The 24,312-nt window shown below is 39.0% G+C and overlaps 1 protein-coding gene across 2 annotated transcripts in view; it reads right to left on the reverse strand.

The window, feature by feature from the left end:
• The window catches only part of gabrb2b (gamma-aminobutyric acid type A receptor subunit beta2b), a 243,333-nt gene extending 225,506 nt beyond the window's left edge, over nucleotides 1-17,827 (reverse strand). For both annotated transcript variants that reach the window (XM_077224821.1, XM_077224822.1), the window contains exons 1-3: nucleotides 17,677-17,827; nucleotides 17,416-17,507; nucleotides 16,828-16,895 (exon numbers count right to left, since the gene is read on the reverse strand). In XM_077224821.1, the coding sequence (XP_077080936.1) occupies nucleotides 16,828-16,895; nucleotides 17,416-17,507; nucleotides 17,677-17,759 (243 nt within the window). In that variant the 5' untranslated portion in view covers nucleotides 17,760-17,827. The remainder of the gene's footprint in view (nucleotides 1-16,827; nucleotides 16,896-17,415; nucleotides 17,508-17,676) is intronic.
• Nucleotides 17,828-24,312: the final 6,485 nt, after the last annotated feature.

Below are 24,312 nucleotides of genomic sequence, written 5' to 3' on the forward strand. Positions count from 1 at the left end.
GAAATTGTTTCCTATAAAACGGCCAAAATCAGGCAAAACAGGAAACAAATTAACGATTGCTGATATAGCGCTTTTGCTAGATACGCAAAAGGCGTATTTTCAGAGACCGCGCAGACTTGCTTGCAGATAACGATGACTGGTTAATTAGTCGTTTCAGGCTATCCAGACCAGTTCTTTTGCATTTATGCAATATATTGGAGGCCAATCTTAGAGGGCAAACTAGAAGATCCCACAGCATTCCAGCACACTTGCAGGTGATGTCCGTGCTTGGTTTTTTGGCAACTGGAACATTCCAGCGGGAGATTGCAGACAGGTCAGGGATATCTCAGTCATCCATGAGTCGCATCATCCCAGATGTTCTTGATTGCATAATAGGGCTAGTGTCCCAATATGTAAAATTCCCCTATAACCGTGTCCATCAGTTGGAGGTGAAGTAAAGATTCTTTGCTATAGCAAACCTGCCAAACGTAATAGGAGCAATTGATTGCACACACATTCGTATCAAGGCACCATCAGATGATGCATTTCCATTTCTGAATAGGAAAAACTATCATTCCATCAATGCACACAACTAATTTGTGAAGCTAAATGTGCACTACTTAAATGTGGGGTATGTGATTCTCTTTTTTGTCCATTTTTTCAAAATAACTTGAAATCCTATTCCTAACCCACTTACAGCCACTGAGTTAGAAGCACTGAAATGAAAATTAAGCAATTTAATCATCTGTGGAATGGGCAGGACTCAAAAAACTCCAGCCAATCATTTCCAAGACCACCTGGAATCATTGGACAGTAAGTTCGTCAATCAAATTGTTGTACCATACCCCCCTTCCCCCAGCGTGCGTGACCCCCTTCGTGCGCATACTCAAAGCTCATGACGCATGCGCATCTCTTCAGTAAAGCCGGTTCCATGATTAGTAGGAAATCGTCATTACAATATCTCGCGCATCTGAGTTTTCGCTCGTGCATGATTGCTCGTGCATGATTGCGTCCATGTTCTTCGAATGGGTGGAGTCAGAGCCAGCGTTGGAGGAAAGAAGGTAGGACCATTTGAATTGTGTATTTTCAAAATCTGCCGGTCGTTTTCCAAATCACATACCCCACCTTTAATGTAGTGACCCGCTGGCCGGGTGGTACTCATGATAGTTTCATTCTTCGGAGCAGCTCAGTTGCTAGACGTTTGGACAGGGGTGTAGTTGCAGACGGATGGCTAATTGGTATGTACAATTTTATTTATTCATATTTGACACTTTCCCTCCCCTCCCCTACACTCAGGTGACAATGGTTATCCCCTGACACCATGGCTTATGACCCCATTGATAAATCCCCAAAGCCGGCAGGAGATGGCATACAATGAAGCACACGCAAAATCTCGGTCTGTTATTGATCGCACAAACAGTATCTTAAAGGGGCGCTGGCGGTGTTTGGACACATCAGGTGGTACATTGTTATACATACCAGAAAAGGTTTGCAAAATAATATTGGCCTGCTCCGTTCTACACAACATTGCCATGGAACGTGGTCTGCCAGACCCAGAGGATATAATTAGACCTGATCATGGTATGGTGCCTCCAAGGTTGCCTATCCGACACATAGACATACCTCTTGCTGCAATTGCAAAGCGACAGGAACTAATTCTACGTTTCTAAGAGTATGTATGCATTACAAAGCAAGCACACAAAATCGAGCATATCTACATGCGATGTAGATATGTTCGATAAATCTGCCTCCAAAAGTTTTGTAAAATACGTTGTAAAAATTCAGTCATAACAAAATTTGGATCAGGTTTGATATTCTGAGTTTTTCGCATTCCTAGCAAACATTTTGAGAGGTTTTTTTGACAATTCAGAGCCACCGAATGACGAATACGAAAAAACGCATTCGAAAATTTCGGATTCCCAGTGCAAGGACCTTCAGGCTGAAGGAAATGCAAATTCACGGTTGTACAGTGAATTTGCACTTCAAACAATCCTTTCAGCTGTGCTACATTTAAGGATTGCAGAAGAATAGGATGCATGAGAAGAAAGTTGAACACTTACTTCAGCAATAAAAACAAAAATATGAAACACAAATGCAATGTTTATCTAAAGACATTTTAGCTTATTAGTATGATTGAACTGGATCATAGAAGGTCAGCAGCAAAGTCATTGTCAGTAATCAAATGTAAAATAACACTGGATCGTATTTAAGTCATCTATAAATTAAATACTAATACTAGGCTATTAATCCTGATTCCATACAATTATAGCTTTTTTGTTGTTTTATCAACATTAATGACAGACACGTATTGCTGCTGGCACTTTAAGAGCGGCACGGATCTGTTGCACATGCTTTCTTTATCAACTGCTTATGTTAACAGACTGCGTTTATGAGGATATTCACAAAAGACCAAAATTTTGACATACTTTTGAGTGTTTCTGACCGTTAAAGCGCTATAATCCATGAAAAAGTACTCCATTTTGTTACTCGCGAGCTGTTTGTGAGGTGACTTTAATGTATGTATGTGCGCAGAGAAAACCATATTTTAGGGTAGAGGTCTTCAATCCTGCTCCTGGAGGGCCACTGTCCTGCAGAGTTTAGTTCCAACCTGCTTCAGCACACCTGCCTTTGTATATTCAAGCGATCCTGAAGAGCTTGATGAGCTGTGTTTCAGGTGTGTTTGATTAGGGTTGGAACTAAACTCTGCAGGACAGTGGCCCTCCAGGAGCAGGATTGAAGACCTCTGTCTTAGGGAGTGCAAGTACTGAATAGTTTAAAATTACTTGAATTTTTAAATTGGTAAAACTTACAAGACGTGCAAATGATAAACTTAAGTGACGATACAACGCTTAAGTGACGATACAACGCTTAAGTGACGATACAACGCTCGCTTGTGCAAGTGACAATTCCGTCAATTGTCTCCCGTATCTGTGACAATTGACGTCAATTGTCAATTCCGTCAATTGTCTCTCCCGTATTCCGGTCAGTGACAATTCCGTCAATTGTCTCTCCCGTATTCCGACTCCCGAAACGCGAGAGTCTGCCCTGGTGAAATAAAGGTGGTATCACCGCCTGCAGCGCGCTCGCTTGCCTTGTGCAGATGCAATGTGGTGGTGTTAGGCGCATTTTGAGAAATAGAGAGAGGACGCAGCACTGCTAAATCACTCATGCTTTTTGACGCATGTTGCTTTTTCAACTGCACATTATTAACGACTCCAACTCACAGTGCTTTCAGAAATGGAGCAGCATTTACAGATCACGCAGTGCATGTGTTTATTTCATTAAAAAACTGAAAAATCAGAGTCGGACTTAGCCAAATCGCGATTTCGGTTTAATTTCGATTTAATTTCGATTAATCGTGCAGCCCTACTAGAAATACAATAACCATCATGTTTACATAGCACAGAACACCTCTGCACCATACTCCCAATTTATTTGAGCATGGAGATGATCAATAAATGGTGAAAACAGTAACTGGCATTACTTATTTGAAAAGTAAATGAGATATTTTGTTATTTTATGCTAAGTATACTTGCAGGCAGACTAATTTAGTATACTTTAGTATAAGTGTGTTAATGATTAGGTAACTTGAAGTGTGCTATTTTGAAACAACTAATTTTGAACCACGTATATTTTAGCTGTAATTAAATTGTAGTAAAGCATAACTTTAAGTGTATTCACTGTACTTTTGTGTACTAAATTGGAACAGCTTCAAGTATACTTAGTATACTTTAAGTATATACCTTTGTAGGGACTTATTTAATGCTTGATTAGTGATATTAAAGTGTACTTTATTTTTTGTTACATCAACATTACAAATTCAATACAAGTGTCTTCGAAACATACAAGCAATATACCATAAGTGTGTATATATATATATATTAGGGGTGTAACGAGATCTCGTACCACGAGATCTTGCGAGACTAAAATGTGGCGAGATTTCCCGTAGAGTGAAAAGCTGTCTCGCGATATCGCCATGACGGAGCGTGAGGGTGAAATAAGCATAAAATATTCCACCGCTACACTCACAATCGCCTTAAAGTGTTGTTTTGCTGTTTTTATAAAAAAATAAAAAACATAAACTAATGTAAAAGTCTGATCCGCTCATCCAGCACGAGAAGCCGTCAGTGCAGTAAGAATCACAGTTCACTGACCCACATCAAGATGTTAGGTCTGGGAACTCACCATGGCATGCCTCAATCTGAGGGGCGGGATAAACGGTTGTCTTTCAAATTCCCTCTGCAGTGCACTAAAATCAAACAGAGCAACGAACGGTTGTGGCTGAGTGAGTCCGATGCATTTAATATATTTGATATATTAAACTTATCCCAACTCTATACACGATGTGATTGGCCTGACTAGAGTTTGTTTTTTCCAGCTCCAAAGCCAACGTTGCTACATTACACTGGCTGCAAAATAAATTTTGCTGCCGCTAGGGTGCGTCTAGATTTCTAGGCTACGCGATCACGAATTTAAAAGTGAAAGTAAAATATTGCATAGTTTTCTTTCAAGGCATTTGATAATTCATACTCATTAAGTAGACCTAAAATGGCATGCATTAGAAGATTATTAGTTAAATGTTAAAACATTTCAAAATGCCCCTGCAGAACATTTTTCCAGTCATGAATTTTGTCATTGAGGATTTCTGAAAAAAATCTTGTCTCGTCTCGTTCTCGTGAAGCCAAACTCGTGTCTCGTCTCGTGAGATAAGTGTCTCGTCACACCCCTAATATTTATACATATATTTTTTTAAATGGTTATTTTTGCCATTTTTGCCTTTTATTAGGATAGGACAGTAGCTAGACAGGGAATGAGGTGGGACAGAGAGGGGGGACTGGATCGGGATAGGTCCACGAGCAAGGACTCGAACTCGGGTCTCCCTATGCACAACAGCGCTACATATCATCGCACTTGCCCACGAGGCTATCGGCACAGACCATGTATACTACATATTGCACACTTTGTCTTCAATAACAAATGCACATTAATGGACAAATAATACTTAGCTATACGTTGTACAAAATACTATTGTATAATATAATGTATTTTAAGTATACTTTCAATTTCAAATAAATACACTTTTAAAAAATAAACTGAATTTTCACATCAGGTATTTTCTAAAATATATGTTTAGAAAATATACTAATGTACAATTATTTTAAAGTGTGTTAAAAGTTGTATTGTGAAAATAGGTAAAAGCATGATGCTAATATACTTATAATATATTTAAAGATAGTCAAATTTTTGTTAGTATATTTCAATATACTATTGAAAAAGGGAATATATTTCAAATACAATAGAGTATATTTTTTTCACTAGGGTAGTTACATGAAAAAAAGTATTCTGTTTACGTAACTAGCGCTACTTGTAATGCACTACCACCTACACTGGTCATGATACTGCCATAGCCATTGTTACAGGCGTGATTTCACATGTGCTTCGGACACCGGTCACACTGAAGGTATACCCATAGCATCACTAACTGACACTCGTTGTTCCTCAAAAGGGGCCTATTTTATCATTTAAAGAAATAGTGGCTCATTAATTAAAGACCACTGTTATGCTGTTAAAATCTAAACTCTTAGAGCAATGTGCAATCAATAGTTCACCCAAAGATTCAAATTTGTTCCAAACCTGTATGAATTTCTTTCGTCTGCTGAACACAAAAGAAGATATTTTAAAGTGTCAAAAAAACATACAGGTTTGGAACAATTTGAGGGTGAAGAAATTATGACAGAATTTTCATTTTTGGGGGAACAATCCGTTTAAATAATGCACTTTACTTGAAATTCACCCTATATGTTACTGCCTTTTTCCCTCTTGCACATGGTGCTTATGAAGGATAGTTGCAAACTAAACTCGCTTTGAACTTAAAGTTTTTTTTTTTTTAATCAACTAAAAGGCCATCAAAAGGATAATGCCATAATAGATTCCCAAGCTCAAAGTATATTCAATACTACAGCAATCTACTATATGGGTATATTGGAGTCCTGTGAGCAGAGAGTAATTATATACCAAACAGTATGATATAAGATTATTCAAGTTTCTCAGGTTTCTCTCTCACTTCTCTGAAATTTAATTTCCTCACTTACTACTGTTCTCCATATTTTGTTCTTCAGCAGTCCACCCCTGCCTATTTCTCTCTCTGTAACGCCTACTCAGCAACGCAAACACCAACAGCTCATCACACAGTCCAACCACTACTCTTATTGTTTAAATTAAATATACATTACACAGAAGGGATCAATTATATACTGTATAATCCAAGGAAGCAAACCCCCCAAAACACATAGTTAACAATATCTGCAGTGTTTAATTGGCTCTCAAAAGCTTTTGTGCTGTTTAATGCCTACTATTTCAGAAAATAGTCCTCCATTTAGGTGATTTGAACTGAAGTGTTTATCTTTTAAACTGATGCTGAATTTACATCAACCTGATGGTACAAAGCTGTATACCCCTAGTAAAAAATAAATGTATTTGCAATGCATTTATTTTATGCTAAGTATACTAGTACAAATACATTTACATATTTATGTACTTATTGTAAATATCCTGCAATTGTACTTTTGGTACTAAATTGGTTCACTTAAAGTCTGCTAAATTGTAACTACTCTAAAAAAAGATGGTTCTTTACACGTATTAACAGTTATATGTAATACTGTATTGTCCTGAAAAACCCTTTATATGTTGAAATGGTTCTTTGTGTTAGGGTTTTGGGTTCTTTATTCCCTTCTTTTTGTTTTTCAAGTCTGTAACTGTCAAAGCCTCCTCTTTACTGATATTCTGGAGCTCAGCTATACAACTACAGTTACTACACAGACTCCCAACATACTCTCAATAGGTAAATTATTTATTTCTTAAAATTTCTATAAATTATAATTGTAACAATCATTTCCTACAAACCATTTCTTTTTCTGTTTTTATTTAACAGAAGATGTAGGCCCTAAGTGTGAGCAGCTCTGTTCAGTTAAGGATACTCATCTTTTCTCCACAAAGTAAGTAACAGAGATATGTAATTTATTATCCATATTGTTTGAATTTTTTTATTTTTTATTATAACTTTATGCCTGAACATATCCAGTCACAAAAAAAAAACATTAATGCTATACCATTACTTTGTTTCACTTTTTTGCTCATACAGTCCATTTTTGCAAATTTTGGCCTTTGTGAACATAATTGTTTTTATATAATCAAATGGAAGAGAACCTCATCATCTGCAGAGAGACACTGCCACTCAGAATACACACATAATAAAGGACGCAAAGAGGATTGTGAAGATATTTCACTGGAACTTGGTCTTCATTACATCTATATCGTGTTCAATGTCAATTGTTATTTATTAATGTATTCAGCTAACTGTTGTTAGAGCACTATCAGTTTTGCTAAAATCTGCCATTTCAATAAAAAAAAATAAAAAAAGCCTACTTTGTCTGTTCATGTCCATATGTGAATACTGAGTATAATAGGTAATATGTGCTCTGAAAAGTTTTGTTATGCACAATCTCTGATGAATACTACAGAACATTTACTGCAAAATTATCATACAAGAACCAATGATATGAAGTACACACTCATGTATGTAGTGGCATACTGTTCAACTGAAATCATTTGATGAAATCTAATACAGACAATGTCTGTTCCCGAGCCAGTGTGTGTGATGGCTGTTCCCGAGCCAGTGTGTGTGTTGTCTGCTGTTCCTGAGCCAGTCTGTGTGTTGTCTGCTGTTCCTGAGCCGGTGTCTGCTGTTCCTGAGCCGGTGTCTGCACCGCCCTGGCCGCCCGAGGGGTCTTCACCGCCCTGGCCGCCAGAGGGGTCTTCACCGCCCTGGCCGCCCGAGGGGTCGCCTGCTCCACCCACGGTCCAGGTACGCCCTCACCCCACGAACCTGGCTCTCCGTCCCTCCCCCAAGACCGCCTCCACTTCACCACCCTCCTGAACTTTAGTGTTTTGTTTCGAAGGGGTCGGGAGCCGCCCATGGGGGGGGGGGGGGGGGGGGGGGGGGGGGGGGGGGGGGTGGCTATGTCACGGTGTGGGCGTTGTGTTTTGCTCCTTGTTCTTGTCTGTCATGTGTTTCCCTGTCTTTACATGTTCAGCTGTTCCCCTTTCTGTTGATTAGTCTCCCCATGTGTTTCTGATTAGCCACGCCCCCTTGTTATCTTGTTTAGCTTGTTTGCCTGTATATTTATACCCTTGTTCTTCAGTTGGTGTTTGTTCGGTAGTTGTTTGATGTGAGATGTTCCTAGTTCTGTGTCCTGTGTGCCTTGTTCTGAGTTTAGAGTTTTCTGGATTACTTGTCTGTTAGATAATTAAAGTGCTTGCATTTGGATTCGCTCTCTGCTTCATTCCTCCTGCCAGCGTTACAGTCCGTCTTCTATGTACCTTTTTGAGTTATATTGTGAGTAAAAGTTTGCATTGGAACTTTTGACTCTTCTTCTGCCTGCACCACACCGTGACACTAATGTTAATGAAAATAAATATCATTGAAAAGGTTATTTATAACGCCATTAAGGTCCTATATGGAACCTTTTAAAAATGGTTTTATTTAGCACCAAAAAGGGTTCTACTATTGTTACAATCTGAAGAATCCTAATTTGGTACTATTTAAAACTATTTTTCTTAAGAGTGTACTAATGTTGTACTTAATGTACTTTAGTTATCCGGAAATAGTGCTGAGGTCCAACTAAAGATATACTTAAGTATATTTGATTGAGCTAAAGTGCAACAAGTACAAGTACACTTTAGGTACACTTTAAATATCTTGCATTTAAAGACTGATATTATACAGAGATCATACTATCCTTACTAATGGTGATATTAAACATTAAGAAATGTGCATTGTGCAATAAAGTACTCCAAATAAAGTTTCATTATATTTATATCAGTAAGTCTATATGTCAGTAAATATGTTAATGGATTTGTAGTATACTTCGTATGGAATAAATTAATTTTAAAAACATTTTGGTAAAGGTTTTTTCACTAGGGTAGTCATCAATACAAGTCTGGGAGGTAGTACAATTCCAAGACGCATCTGATAGGCCAAGAGTGGTACCTGAAATCTATAAGCATTGCCTGCAAATCTCTTTGGGTATGTTATAAAGTGTTCACTCAAATAATATAACACACAATTTCATCACGTATTAAGTTTCTAAGTAGATGTTAGATGACACCTGAAATGGATCATAGATTTTCTTGAGTACAGGCATTCAATCTAACATCAAGTGCATCAAATGCCATAAGTGCTATCATAATGTATGCAATCTGCCATCAGAAGTGTACGTAACTTTGTCTGTATGGTAGCTACTTGTCATGTTTTATGTATTCCCCACTCCGTAATTGTATGCGCCAAGCTGTTTTAGCTGTACATGGACCGGGACTACAGATGAGCCAACTGAGACTTCTCAGAAATGTCCAAAACTGTCAAAAAACTGTTCATGAAAGATTAACACATTTAAAAATGTGAAACATGGAAACTGTTATTTTACAATCCCTATTATACAAAAAGCAGTTCAAAAGATGATCTGTCATTCATATATAGCAACTAAATATCCATGACATCAATAATAGCAAAAGAGGTTAGCACAAGTGAAATATAGGTTATTTTAATGCTATCTAATATACTCATAATATTTTAGCTAGATTGAGAATAGTAAAAATGTTGAAAAGGAAAGACTTTCAGTATCGCATTAAAGGCAAAAACACAAAAGGCAGCATAAAGGGTGTCAAAAATGAAGATTAAAATTGGTACACCTCTGGGTTTGTTGATATAACAAACTTGTTCTGCCTTTTTTCCACAATAATTAGTGATGTTGTAACCTGAGGCCCCGTTTACACAAAGAGAAAACGCAGATATTTCCCTCCGGTTTGGCCTCTCATTTACACGAAAACCCCGTTTTTATCACAGAAAAGGATTATTTCTAAAACCTCCGTGGAGATTTCTGAAAACGCTGGTTATGTGTTGCCGTGTCAACTGGGAGAAACGGGGTTTTAGGTTCTCTCTTGTCAATTCTGAGGATTCTGATTGGCTTGCATGGCTGTATCCTCCTGCCTACACTGCCGCCCAGAGGTTTGGCATAGTTATGATGGCGCTCGCGGCGTATTTATGCGGGTTGTGTGCACAATGTTATCATTGAAAACACGGGGTAACCTGTGTAAACGTAGCCTGAGTGGGCTGAGCTGGACAGCACCAACCACCTGCAGCTGTCAAACATATTAACACATGCTTAAATAGATTTTATTTCCTGTAGGAAACGCTCGTGTTTTATGCAAGTTTATAATTTAGTCTTTTATGTTACGTATTAATATAATTGTGTTTTTACAAACAAGAATCACCTTTCATTTTAACTCTACATTAGATAATTTAAAGGGCACCTATTATGCCCCTTTTCACAAGATGAAAAACAAGTCAGTGATGGCCCAAGAGTGTGTATGTGAAGTTTTAGTTCAGAATACCAAACAGATAATTTTTTACAGCATGTTTAAATTGTCACTTTTTGGGGCTCAGAAAAAAGCACCGTTTTAGTGTGTATCCCTTTAAATGCAAATGAGCTGCTGCTCTCGGCACAGAGGGCGGAGCCTCACGAGCTCACACTCAGTGGCAGGACAATCTCATGGAATGATAATATCAAAACAGAAACTCTCAGTAGCGGTGTTTATTTCGATCCGGAGTCAAACAATAATGCCTACAGAGCCAGAGAATATATGCTGTATGGAGATAAATAGGTATAGTTTAGTTTAATTACGGTTATAACATATTTGTCATCTTGCTTTTTTCCACTATTAGTACAACCCTGTTGTAGTGGGCCGCGTCCGAATGACGGCCAAAAATATACTGATGAGTTCAATGAAGTTTATTGAACAGTAAACAAACGATGAAGTGTCAGTTTTACTCCAGGAAATCACTGTAAGAGCTGAATAAACAGGATAAGAAGTGTGCATTAAAGTCTTATCCATAAACTCTCTCTCTCTCATTATCATCAACATACACAGCCAATTACACAAAAACACTTGTTACAACTAACAGTAAACAAATATATACACACCTTTTCAAGGGGTGCTTAATAAACTGGTAAACTTTATATCCGTAAAACGACTTGATGAGCTGTCATAAAGTATGCGCTCTCATTTTAATTTCTGCTGTGATCAGTAACGTTAGGCCTATCTCCGGAGAATATAAGCTGAATCACGAACATTTGGTACAGATCCATCCTCGACTAACAATGGGAGTAAATGAAGGTAGCTATGTTCATTCTTACATCCAACAACAAAACACCTCAATCGCTTAGAAGACACTCTTGTCTACAGCTGCTCCGGCGTCAAAACAATGGTGGACTGTGTTTAGTTCACTCAGGCCGGGTCTATGCTAATACAAAAGTATCAGTCAACAGTCGTGGGCGGGGCTTGTGCAAAAGTACGTCACATTGCCAAGAATCTGAGAACGGCTTGTTCTGAGACAGTGCTTATGATTTATGGGGATTTTAGAAAAAGCACTGGGTGGATTTTTTATCATGATAGTATGGTTGTGTACACACACTGCCAACACACATTTATGTTCAAACGCCATGTAAAAGTGAATTTTGCATAATAGGTGCCCTTTAAAGTTTGAATACTTCTGTACAATAAGTGGTTCCGACTAAATTAAGTAAACGTCTAGTACACAGGGTTAGAAGTTTACTACAAACTTTATGAAGAATATTTCAAGAGTAAATGCAAAGCTTCTTTCCAAACGCAAGCCCATTAAAAGCTGCTGGATTTGGACTAACCACAACTAAAAGACAAAATTCAAGTTATTTAGTACTTGACCATGGGCCGTCAAAAAAAGAGAGAATTAAGAGAACTGAGAGGTTGAATTCTGTAAGTGCTTGAAAAGAGCATTTCATATATTTTCATTACCACACAGGACAATGCAGCTCTATCATCTGCGAAGTTTTTCTATAGTTAACAGCTATCTTAATCTAATAAAAAATATTAAAACATACAGAGTGCCCTGCAGTTTGTTTGTTAGAGAGGCAAATATGCTCCTTATCTCAAGTGTATTGAAACAGCACAGTCCAGCTGAGTCAACAGCACACACAAAACCAGTGCATGCTTCAGTTAGAACAGATACGCCACTCATCCTAGAACATCACCCATTTCATGCTCACAAATTAGCATGTTTTTCAATCAGAGAAGGCAGAGGTCACCACAATGGCATGTCACAGGATGTGGGGCACATACTATCATCAATCTAGCGTATTATTATTATTATCAGCATTCCTTTACAAATAGATGAACATTTGAAAATTTGAGGATTTATGCGTTTCTTTTTTAAAGATAGACTAAAAAAAGATTGGGATGGATTCCAACATCCTCAAACACTCACACCAAGCTTTCAGCCTCTTGGTTTCCTGAATATTTTGATGTGCTTATAATACCATTAACCTGTTCTGGAAACCATTATGGACTGATGGACTGATGGGGTCCATTTGCTCTCTTTTAACTTTGCTAAGTAGTAAATTCTGTTTTTGTAAGCATAAAGTTGTAACAAAGAGGTATTGGTTAAATAACAGAATGTGTGGATAGCATATTACTGGAAGAGAAGCTGGTGAGAAGCTCATTGCTGAGATTGCTGAGACTTGTTTTAGGGGAATTCATAGTCACTATCTCATTGCTGTCTGAGAAATAACTGAGATTTCATTTGTCTTTTTTCTTTCCTATGGGTCAAGGTTATGGTAAGAACAAAGACTGCAGCGAAGACAGAAAAAAAAATCACATGTTTGCTCTGCAAACATCAATCTACACCTAAGATCAAAAAGCATCAGGCCTCACTTCAGCCTAGAAGCTGCAAGACCATTCATCAGCACCTAGACTCTGTTTCACCCTTTGTTTGCATTCGTCTGTCCTTTGGTGAATCACACACACCTAAGGCGCTGTGAGGATCACAACCTTCCCTACAACCACACCCCTAACTGCCTCCAAGAAAATGGCAGGTTGTTAATGTCAAGAAGCTTTTGCAAGTCTATGTCAGCGAGTCATATTGCCTGCGGTCATGTCTGACCTTTGTTCTCCTCTCTGGACAGACATACTATATCATCTAACACCTACTGTGGTAGGTGCAGAGGATCTTTGATGATGGAGACATGTGACCATGTAAGTGAACAGAATTGGATGAGCCAGAAGCAGTATAGGGCTATAAGTTGAAAGCATAGAGCCATTTTGCTTCAGCATAGCTCCAGAGGTGTTATTCCGAGCAAGCCTTATATAAGTTCATATATAATTGCAATGAAGAAAATGTTTGCTCTGCTAACAAAATAACACAGGTGGAAGTGGTACATTTCAAAAGTCTACTTCAAACTTGCCTATTTGACCCTAATCCATGTAGCTGTGATATGACAAAACCAATAAAGGGTTAGTTCGCCCATTTAAGACATGAAGTTGTATGCAATCCTTACCAGCACTATAGTGCATACACACTGACCCACTCCGTTGTCACCTCCCTGGTCAGAGTACTGGCCGCTGGAAGTTTTTCAATAAAGTACTCCCGGTTATTTTCCGGGGCCACAAAACTGTGCGTTTTTACGTGAAAAAATGATTTGCGTTTCAAAGCTTGATTCATTTACCACACAAAAAACACGCCGGTCAAAATTCATACCTCAGTTTTAATCGGCAATATTTTCTATCCATTTCTATCAATCCGCGCTGCTGTCAACGTCAACAGTGCGCACGTTCCGATCAGCTGTTCCATAGTGTTTGCACAATCGATTGACAACGACATAAAAAGTATTAGATTAACATTGGTGCGAACTTGTAAATTCCCAGGCTGTGACCACAAGGATGTGCCGGGATCAAAGTTCAGATTCCATCGTTTTCCTGTTTCGAATATAACTATGAGACAGCTTTGGCTGGTTGCCATCGGCTACTCTGCGGGAGCTAAAATATCCAGAATAAAGGATTTTCGTGTGTGTAGTGCTCACTTCAGCGAAGACGATTACATCAAGGATTCCAAGGAGGAAAAGGAAAATTAAAGAGTTTTGCTGTCCCAGTACCACGGGTAAGCTCTATTTACTAACTTTATGATCCCATGTTTAGATTTCATTATAAAACATGTGAAAAGATGTCTAATATAAAAACAGTATATAGGGATATTGGTACAATTTGCTGAGAAAACTATTTGATTTAACACACACACAATTGAGGTTTTGTGTTGCAATCAATAACACTTGATTTGATCTTGTATACTCCGGTTCATAAAGGTATCCCTTTGTCGTTGTGCTAAAATTACTTTCATCATCTGATCCGTCTGACATTGTGCTAAAATTGGTTTCATCATAAGAAGTTTCGCAGTCAGACATGTTATCAGCGAGTCGCGCTATCAACAGATGATCGGAACGTGCGCACTGTTGACGTTGACAGCAGGATTGATAGAAATGGATAGAAAATAGTGCCGATTAAAACTGAGGTATGAATTTTGACCGGCGTGTTTTTTGTGTGGTAAATTATTCAAGCTTTGAAACGCAAATCATTTTTTCACGTAAAAACGCACAGTTTTTTGGCCCTAGAAAATAACCGGGAGTACTTTATTGAAAAACTTCCAGCGGCCAGTACTCTGACCAGGGAGGTGACAACAGAGTGGGTCAGTGTGTATGCACTATAGTGCTGGTAAGGATTGCATACAACTTCATGTCTTAAATGGGCGAACTAACCCTTTAATGTGTGGTTTCAAATTCAATCAGAAAAGCTAATACAAAAATTGGAATTGAATTCCAGTTTGAACTGTGAGACTAGATTTGAAGTAGTGTGACATCTTGAACATGACATGGCATTCATGCAACTCTTGAGTATAGTGTCTACAGCCATGTATGAATTCACTCATTTACATTGACATTCACCATACAATATAGGGAATGATTGAACTAGTGAAAAGTTTTATGACACTGCTTGAATGAGTAAATAGTGCAGTAATGCTTATGTTGTCACATGTTGTCTCATGCACTTCATGGTGTAATAGGTGTAATGTCAAGAAGGATGTAAAGATCAGAGTTGCAAGAAAAAATATGTGTATAATATCATAAATGCCTCTTCTAATTATTCACATTGCTAATATTGTCCTGTAACTGAGATACACAGAGAACAAGCAAGAACAGCATAAGAGCATAGCTGGTTATTCTATTCAAGAATTAGTTTGAGAATGTGATGTAATAGACATTAATGTCTTATGATATAATGTCTTAAGTCTTAAAAATCAAAAGGGGGGGATGGGATCACATTTTAATCTAATGAACGGTGATGCCATACTGACCTAAAGCCTATCAAACAATACAAAATGCACCAACATATACTGTGAAAATACTTTCATTATGTTTCATTGTAAAACCAGTTTGATCAAGGCAATTCAACCAATTCAACTTTCAATTTTAGTGGGTTGAAATTGTTTACAGTGTATGAGAGGCAGAGGTTACACAAAATCAGGCTTAACAGATAAGAAGGGAAAGATATAAATAGTCAGAGAACATTAAAAATTCCCTAAAACAAAGGCAAAATATTGCAATCTCGGCAGGTGTGTCGAATTGAAGCTTTTATTTTTTTATTCATAGAGGAAAGCCTGGCCAACTCCTCTTCTCCCATTATGAAGATGGGCTGACACATTGCTTCAAGTGCCAATACCAAAAATTCCCCATTGCCACAGGGAGCTGCATGACATCAAGGTTCATGGTGAATTGGACACTCGCTCTAGCTATTTATTCAGTGGAAAAGAATGTTTAATCCAAATGAATGCGTGCAAGTTCCAAGCCAGGAGAACGTTAAAGGGTTTAGAGCAGTGATCTGTGCATTTTCGCTTTCTTGGCCTAGTAATGACATCATTTAAGCTTGCGGACACACACAAATACACTCACTCAGACAAACACACTCAGACTCAGACATAAACTGTATAAATCGTAATCATTGTTTTGTCCTAAAGACATCTTGACAGTACTAATGAATGCATGCACTGTTGCCTAAAACATATTAATAAGTATTGTGTGATGAAATTGCAAAGACTACAAGCAGCCACCTGATCACACATTCACTTCTCAAACCTAGTATTATCTGTCTGCAGGGTGAACAAAATCAATCCGAATAACTCATAGTGAACATCACTGGGCTATTTTGAGAACAACAGAAACAATTCCTCAAAATCCTGTTAAGAGTACAAATAACTCAAAATACTATGCAGCCAGGTCCTGGTGTATTGAAAATACACTTTCCAGTTCACAGTTATTGTTATGAATATCACCTCACTTGACCAGAACTCTTAACACAAAACTTCATGTTGTACTTCAGAGCCATCACTAGGGGATGCTCTTGTATCTAAGGGTTGGGGGTGGGTGGGGGGGATTCTATGTATCAGATAACCATAAGGGTGGAAAGAGGATAAAAAACCAAGATGGGTAAATTATTGTTGGCATCTACTTGTTTTGTTATTTAATAAATCCCAACAAAAACATTCAGTTCATTTTCAGAAGGAAATCTGTTGCCATAGAAACCACATTAACTCTTCATGGCCATTATTCATGTCCATATGTGAATACTGAGTATAATAGGTAATATGTGCTCTGAAAAGTTTTGTTATGCACAATCTCTGATGAATACTACAGAACATTTACTGCAAAATTATCATACAAGAACCAATGATATGAAGTACACACTCACGTATGTAGTGGCATACTGTTCAACTTAAATCATTTGATGAAATCTAATGGATTTATAATCTATAACTTTTCAAATGAAACATAACTTACCTGGAGCACGGCGGCGGGGGGTAAGTTACATTTTTAATGTGCATTTTTACACATTAAAAATGTGTCTGAAACAGGACAGCATGATGACACTTACCATATTCACTTCTGATACCATGTCTATGCTGGCTATGTCTATATTCATCCCCACTCCCACCGGAGGACCTGTAAAATAAACCAAATCACATCAATGAGTATACAGCTAATTGATTTTGTTTTGGCTACTGAGATAAATTGCATGAGCCATTATTAACTCAATGTCAGCCTGATAACATCCAGGATGTGGTGAAAAGTAAACCAAAGATTCCCAAACACACTGATTTCAAAATGATCGTCCAGTATGGTAAGTTCCCAGTTAATATACATCATCATGATCATCACTGTTTACTGATATTGCTCTTACTTATTAATAGGTGCAATCAGAAGAAACATGCAGGTACCACTGGATAAAACGTACGTTATAAATCAATTCGTCAACTTTGCGAAGCACCACTAATCAAACGTCGATAAGCGATTATTTTTTAAAAAGTGAAATCAAGTGTTCAGATAATTTCCAAACCTGAAATAATTGGGACGTATTAGAACGTAATTCTTCATCGTGGCGCGCTTATGATTTAACTATATGAAAGTTTAGAGGTGATGTTAAAAGGCTGACATAATAAACCTAATTAAAATCGTGCTTTACCTCCAAAATCTGGCCTCAAGCGAATGTCATATCCCTTCAATAGTCTATCAACAGTTTCTTTTACGATAGACATATTGCTTGGATCATTGACACTGTAAAGAGGGAAAATACACCATTAGATTCAGATGTATCCTTAGAGATCATTTTAGGTGTGTGTGTGTGTGTGTGTGTGTGCGTGCGTGTGCGTGCGTGCGAGTGTGTGTATGTGTGTAGTGTACAGACAGCCATATGAAGTGAGGAGAGCTTTTGGATCAGACTTACCTTTGCGCACACACCACAGCCATTATCACGGGGAACGTCCAGACGCGCATAAAGCCATTTTCTCGTACTCTAAAGATCTCCATACTTTTATGTTTTCTGGTTTCCGTGAAGACAGAGAAAATCCAACTTAGAGTGCGCTGTGCAGTAATTCCACTGTGGTGCGCATGCGTACTCCAGTGCAGCATCCAGGAGCGGTATGGCGCTGATGCTGCTAGAAGAGCACTTCCCGACCAGAGACAGGGAAATATTTAAGGGAAAACTACGGTAACACCAGAGTGAACAGTAAAATAGACGGCCTTACATCTGCATTGTTTGTGTATCACCCAAAAAAGAAGCCCTGTCTTGTCAAGTGGGCTTTAAAAGCTATTCCATGAGCAGTTTTAGTGTTCTTTCTCATCTGTCTTGAAAATTTGACGTAAGGCACAAAAGTAATTAGTCTTACACAAGGTGGAGCAGGAGTCTTGTTTTACCGGTAAAAAATAAATGAATAAAAAAATAAAATAAAAAATATAATAATTAGGACTTTAAATTATTTGACTTCTGTTGGTCCATCATTTGAGGAGGTGTGGGTGATAAATTGGATGCTTAAAAGGATCTATAGGAATCTAAACCTCTAGATTACACCATCCTAACACGACATGAGGTATCCTAAGTAAACCCATCCATAGCACCTAATTTGAATTGGCATAATTATTGGGGGGTATCTATATATTTAATATTCCAGCTGTTAAAATGTATGTTCCATTGTAGAAATGATAAGGGGGGGAAAAACATTAACACATTATTGTTGGTGAGTGTTTGCAACTGGTGGGTTAATTGTGTTTGTTCAGCTAAATTTTTCCTGTTTATCAACAACAAATAGTGCCAATAACAAAATAATAGACTAACAGAGGGAACTGTTTGATATAATATAATAATCCCAATATAAAAATCCCAATTATATTATTTCATATGTCAGGCTTGGCTAAATGTTGAAACTTTTACATGGACTCTACATTTATCTCCAAATAAATACTTTTAAATCTGAACAATCACAAATGTTCCCTTTCAGATGCTACTCACAATGCTGCGCTGAGTGCTATGGGAAAACAGCTGTGAAGTATGTGTAGTATTCTTCCGTTCGGCTGTGAACCAATCACATGCCAGCGACAACGTATGCTGTGTTCTTATTGGTTATAGCACTTGTCAGTACAGTTCATGCAAATTAGCCCTCGAAGATTCAGTTGTGTACTTGCTACTAGAAAGATAACACGAGATAACACTCATGTTACGACCCTGAAAAAGAGTTTAATAAATCCTCATGCTAAAGTAAAACTCTGCGTGCACCCACAGCCTCCTTGTAAATTCATCACTGTAATGTAAACACAACATGGTGTCAGAGTGAACGGATTACACGCAAGGATGGATACCGCTGGAGTTCTGATGCCCACGATGAACTAGGAAGCAACTTACCTGTTGCAAGTTTCAGCAGCACGTAGAGCTGATGTTCAGCGGACCCCAGAAAAACGATGAGGATGAAAACGTCTCTGGTTACGTATGTAACCCTACACTGTAAAAAAAAATCCTAATTTTACAGAAAATAACTGTGATGTTTTGACGATCATTTGCTTTAATTTTAAATTGTACTCAAAACACTGTAAAATTACAAATAATATCTGTAAAATAAAAAGTCAGCTGTTATTTTAGGTATTGTGACATTAATGACAAATTACAGTCATTCAAATTTTTTATACAGAAAATTGATTGTATTTTTTATACAGTATTTTTCTGTTTTCGTAAATTACATAAAAATGTATGTAAAATTACAAATATAATCTGTAATTTAAAGCTCCAGTAGGTAGCTTTTGTAAACAAATATTTGTTAAAACTCTCATTATGTCCTGAAAGTAGAATATGAGACAGATAATCTGTGAAAAAAATCAAGCTCCTCTGGCTCCTCCCTGTGGTCCTACTGTCATTTGCAGAAATACACCGCTCCCGGTCAGAAACAACCAATCAGAGCCAGGAGGAATGTCTCAGCAGTGTCAATCACGCTCGTGTACGCGCTGATCACCCCGCTCTTGCACAGCGCGAGCGCGTACCGTCGTTCGTGACTCTCCTGGTCAAACTCATTCATCCAAATGAACGAATCTTTTTTCGAGTCATTTCGTTCATTCAACGAACGAAATGACTCGAAAAAAGATTTGTTCATTTTGAACGAGTCTTTTTCGGAGTCATTTCGTTCATTCAACGAACGAATGACTCGAAAAAAAGATTTATTTATTTGGATGAACGAGTTCGAACAGGATCACGAACGTGCATCACAGAACAGAGCAAGGCGAGCATTTGTGCTTATAAAACGTAAAGTTTTTTATTTATTTTTGAAATGACCGATCGTTTCACTAGATAAGTCCCTTATTCATCGTCTGGTATCGTTTAAAACCCTTTGAAGCTGTGCTGAAACTGTCATTTGGTCCTCGAAACGTTTGTGTCCTATTGAAGTCCATTATATGGAGAAAAAGCCTGGAATGTTTTCATCAAAAACTTAATTTCTTTTCGACTGAAGAAAGAAAGACATGGACATCTTGGATGACATGAGGGTGAGTAAATTATCAGCAAAAGTATTCTTTTTTTTTTTTTTAAAGTGAACTAATCCTTTAACGTTATCTTAGTAGCTATAACTTATAGAAAGAGTGCAACCTTATAAAGTTACATGTATTGCAAAATACATAATGATTTGAGGACCAAGTTTGTAGTCAAAGTATGGGCAGGCCATAGTCAATGTAAAGCATATTGTTGATGTTTTTGTCCCTATTAGTGAATGTTCCATAACTGTTTATAATCCGCCGTCATCGTTGGTCCTGTTTACTAGCCTGCGCGTTCACGGCAGGCTCTGCTGTGGGGGAGGAGCTGTGGAGGGAGGAGCTGTAGCGTAGCAGAGAGCAAGGGGGTTGGACCTGTAAGTTGTGCTTGTTCAAATTTTCAGGCTAAGTCAACATTTTCTCAAAACTCCCTACTGCAGCTTTAACGGAAACAAAACAGTTAAATGATAAAATGGTCAAATGACTGTCAGCTCCCCAAAAAACTGTAAGACATCCTATATTTCCTGAATAATCACGATCATATACCTTCATTGTAAATAAAATCGTAAAAAAAGGGTCAAATGACTGGCAAGCTGCGGCTGCCAAACAAAAACCATAAAATTAAAGTAAAATATGCTAATTTAAATAAAGTGTAAAAAACTTTAAAATAAATTTGATGTCACTATGATTGGGATCAGGGTCTGCTTTAGTTGGGGTCATGACCCTTGAGATTTAACTTTTGCTTTTCTCTGGCTGCTTTAACTGTGTATTTGATACACGTTTGTCATAGCAATAAATGTTGGAGAAAATATCAGATGATCTCAATCAATAATTGATGATGTTATAGTCATCATATGATGATCTGATTCATTGTTATGATAGTCAAATCTCTGAATATGATATCTTAGATTACAGAATATGTAGGTGGAATTTAGCTTTATACAAAGTCTTTAATTAATGTCATAATTTTTCACAAGACCCTTGGAATATTGTGGTATCAGTATTATAACAATCTGCATTTAAAAAAAAATATATACTACACAAAAAAGTTTTGTCATTTTTTGTTGTTGTTGTTGTATAGGACATCAAGAATCAACATATGAATATTTTTTTTTCATTGTCACCATTGTTGTGATTCATACGCTGATTCTTGATGTCTGAGTGAGTCTATATGATCCTGTCAAATATTTTCTGTATAATGACTTCATAAAATCTGAGTATCACAGCACTGGATAATGTTTTATAGAAGCTTCGTCATTCAAAATAAATAACTAATATTTAATGACATAAGCAGATATTATACTTCAGATGGTATCAATGGAGCAGGACTCTACATGATGACTATTTTCACTACAAAGTGACCAACATTATCTGATCTGAGTTTATCTTAGACTCTTAGCATAACAAATACGCATCAGAGACACACAGTTAATGCAGCCAGAGAAACATTAAAGTGCAATGCTAAAAGTTCGAGAGCCCAACTAAATCAAACATTGATCTCCATCATGGTGACATCAAACTTTATTCTTTTCAATAAAGCTTCAACTTCTAAACCTCTGTTAATTCTCAATAATAATGTTAGTATGAAAGAAATAAAGTCTGGATTGTAATAAGCGAAGATGCTGAGATCCTGAGAGATCTGTTACTGTTTAAAGTTCTGTTGGGGTTTAAAGTGTTTCTGTATGGTGTGTTTCGTGCGTCACCATTGTGTTGAAGAGTAGAGTCTGAGCTTCAGTCCAGGATGAGCAAATTTTACACTGATGAAATGCTGCATGTTTCTTTATTTAACTGACAGTAACTGTGTAGTTTGATCTCTCGGACCCAACCGAGAGAGCTTGAATATCCCCAATTCTTTTAAAAGAAGAAATAGCAATCAGAAAGATAGTTTTGAGAGTAATACATTTCTAGGAAACCTCTTCAATGGGCTCGAAAGGAGCAAGGGAGATGCCTTCTAGAACGACGGCCAGGTCCCAAGTCGCCACCCTCGTGCGAACTGCTGGCTTCAGCCTCAAAGTGCCACGAAGGAAATGAGATATAAATTGGTGTCTCCCCAGAGAGACTCCACTCAAAGGGACATGGTAAGCAGATAAGGCCGCCACGTACACCTTTAGTGTGGAGTGGGATTACCCTGTAGAGAAACGCTCCTGCAGGAATTCCAGCACTGCACCCACCGGGCAGTTAACTGGGTCCAACCGGTGCTCTCCACACCATGATGAGAAAAGTTTCCACCTCAAAGAATATAATTTCCTAGTGGCCGGAGCTCTGGATTGGAGGATGGTCTCAACGACCTCAGTCGAGAGACCAGATTCTATAAGCTGGTCCCCCTCAGAGGCCAAGCCCACAGTTTCCATAGTTCTGGGCGGGGGTGAAGGATCGACCCACTCGCCTGAGAGAGAAGGTCCCTCCTGATCGGAATCTCCAGAGGAGAGCCGACGAGGAGAGACACCAGGTCCGCAAACCATACTCACCAAGAAAAGTGGTCCTCTGTAGTGGAGATAGCACACTTTTCTCGGCATTGAGCCTCAACCCCAGTTTCTTGATAGGAGCGAGAACGACATCTTGATGCCGCGCCGCCTGATGCTCCGATTGAGCTAGAATCAACCAATCGTCGATATAATTCAAAATGCGGATGCCCTGGAGTCACAGAGGAGCCAGAGCAGCATCCATACATTTCGTGAACGTTCGGGGAGAAAGAGCTAGGCCGAACGGAAGAACCCGATACTGGTACGCTTCGCCCCTGAAAGCGTACCTCAGGAACTTCCTGTGTTGTGGAAGGATAAACACATGGAAGTAAGCGTCCTTTAGATCTATCGTGACAAACCAGTCCTCGGATCTGATTTGTGACGCGATCTGTTGGAGAGTAAGCAACTTGAACTTGAGCTTCCCTACTGTACGATTTAACAGGCGCAGATCTAAAATTGGACGTAACCCCCCCATCCTTTTTCGGAAGTATGAAGTACCGGCTGTAATAACCTGACTCCCTGCTGGGAGGAAGAACTCGTTCTATAGCCTCCTTCAGAAGAGTTTTTCCCCACTGTTCCATAACCAGAGCCTGCTCTGGGCCCACCACTGTAGGCAGGACCCCCCTGAATCGAGGCGGACGAGACCTGAACTGAATAGCGTAACCTTTTTCGATAGTGTGCAGGACCCAATGAGATACATTTGGAGGGCTTTTCCACTCTGCCAAAAAATCTACTAAGGGTACCAGCCTCTCGAGGCTGGCCTCTGGAACATTTGGAACTGCAGACACAGTGCCCTGTAACGACGCACCGGCAGGGAACAACTGGGCTGACAGCTCTGGACCCCTCCTCAGAGGGAGCGAGCGCCCCTCGGGGAAACACTCGCTGGGACCGTCTACGCCCCAGGACGAAGGCGGGGTTGGCAGAACGGACCCCTGAGGGCACCGAGAGAGAATGGGCACAGTGTAGTGAGGTGATTCCTTTCTCTCGCGGTGGGGACTACCCTCAGCATCCTGATGCCGACGGCGTCAGGACTTCTTGGACGAAGCCTTCTTGGCGATAATGACTGTCCTCAGATCAGCCCTACCCCTCGAAGACCTCGTCTGAGAGCGCCGCGTATCGTCCCAGTTTTGCTGAGGAGGTACACGAGACGCGACACTCTGTTTCTGTTGTTTTCGGTGGGAGCAGCTAGTCGACGGCCGGGGCTGCCCCCGCCCAGCAGCCCCAGAGACGTGAACCCCGAAGGGGCAGGAATTTTTGGAGCGCCGCCTTCTACTTTTTTTCTTCCTGAAACCTCTCGATGACAGAATTTACAGAGTCACCGAAGAGGCCACCAGATGAAAGCGGGGCGTCCAGAAGGAAAGTTTTCTCTTTCTCCTTCATATTGGAAAGATTCAACCATAAGTGTCTCTCCGTGGCCACCAGGGCTGCCATAGAACGGCCCAGTGACTTGGCCGTCTCCTTGGTGGCACGGAGAGACAAATCTGCTGCCTGACGAAGTTCACGAATAACGTCAGCACTTATCTCTTGCCCTTCGCTCACATCTTTTTACAACTCAGCCTGATAAGCTTGTAAAATAGACATAGTGTGAAGGCATGAAGTTGCTTGACCCGCCG

The sequence above is a fragment of the Siphateles boraxobius genome, unplaced genomic scaffold, assembly GCF_051911475.1.
Source record: "Siphateles boraxobius isolate OS27281-9 unplaced genomic scaffold, OSU_SipBor_1 92, whole genome shotgun sequence".
In the NCBI taxonomy this organism is placed as follows: domain Eukaryota; kingdom Metazoa; phylum Chordata; class Actinopteri; order Cypriniformes; family Leuciscidae; genus Siphateles; species Siphateles boraxobius.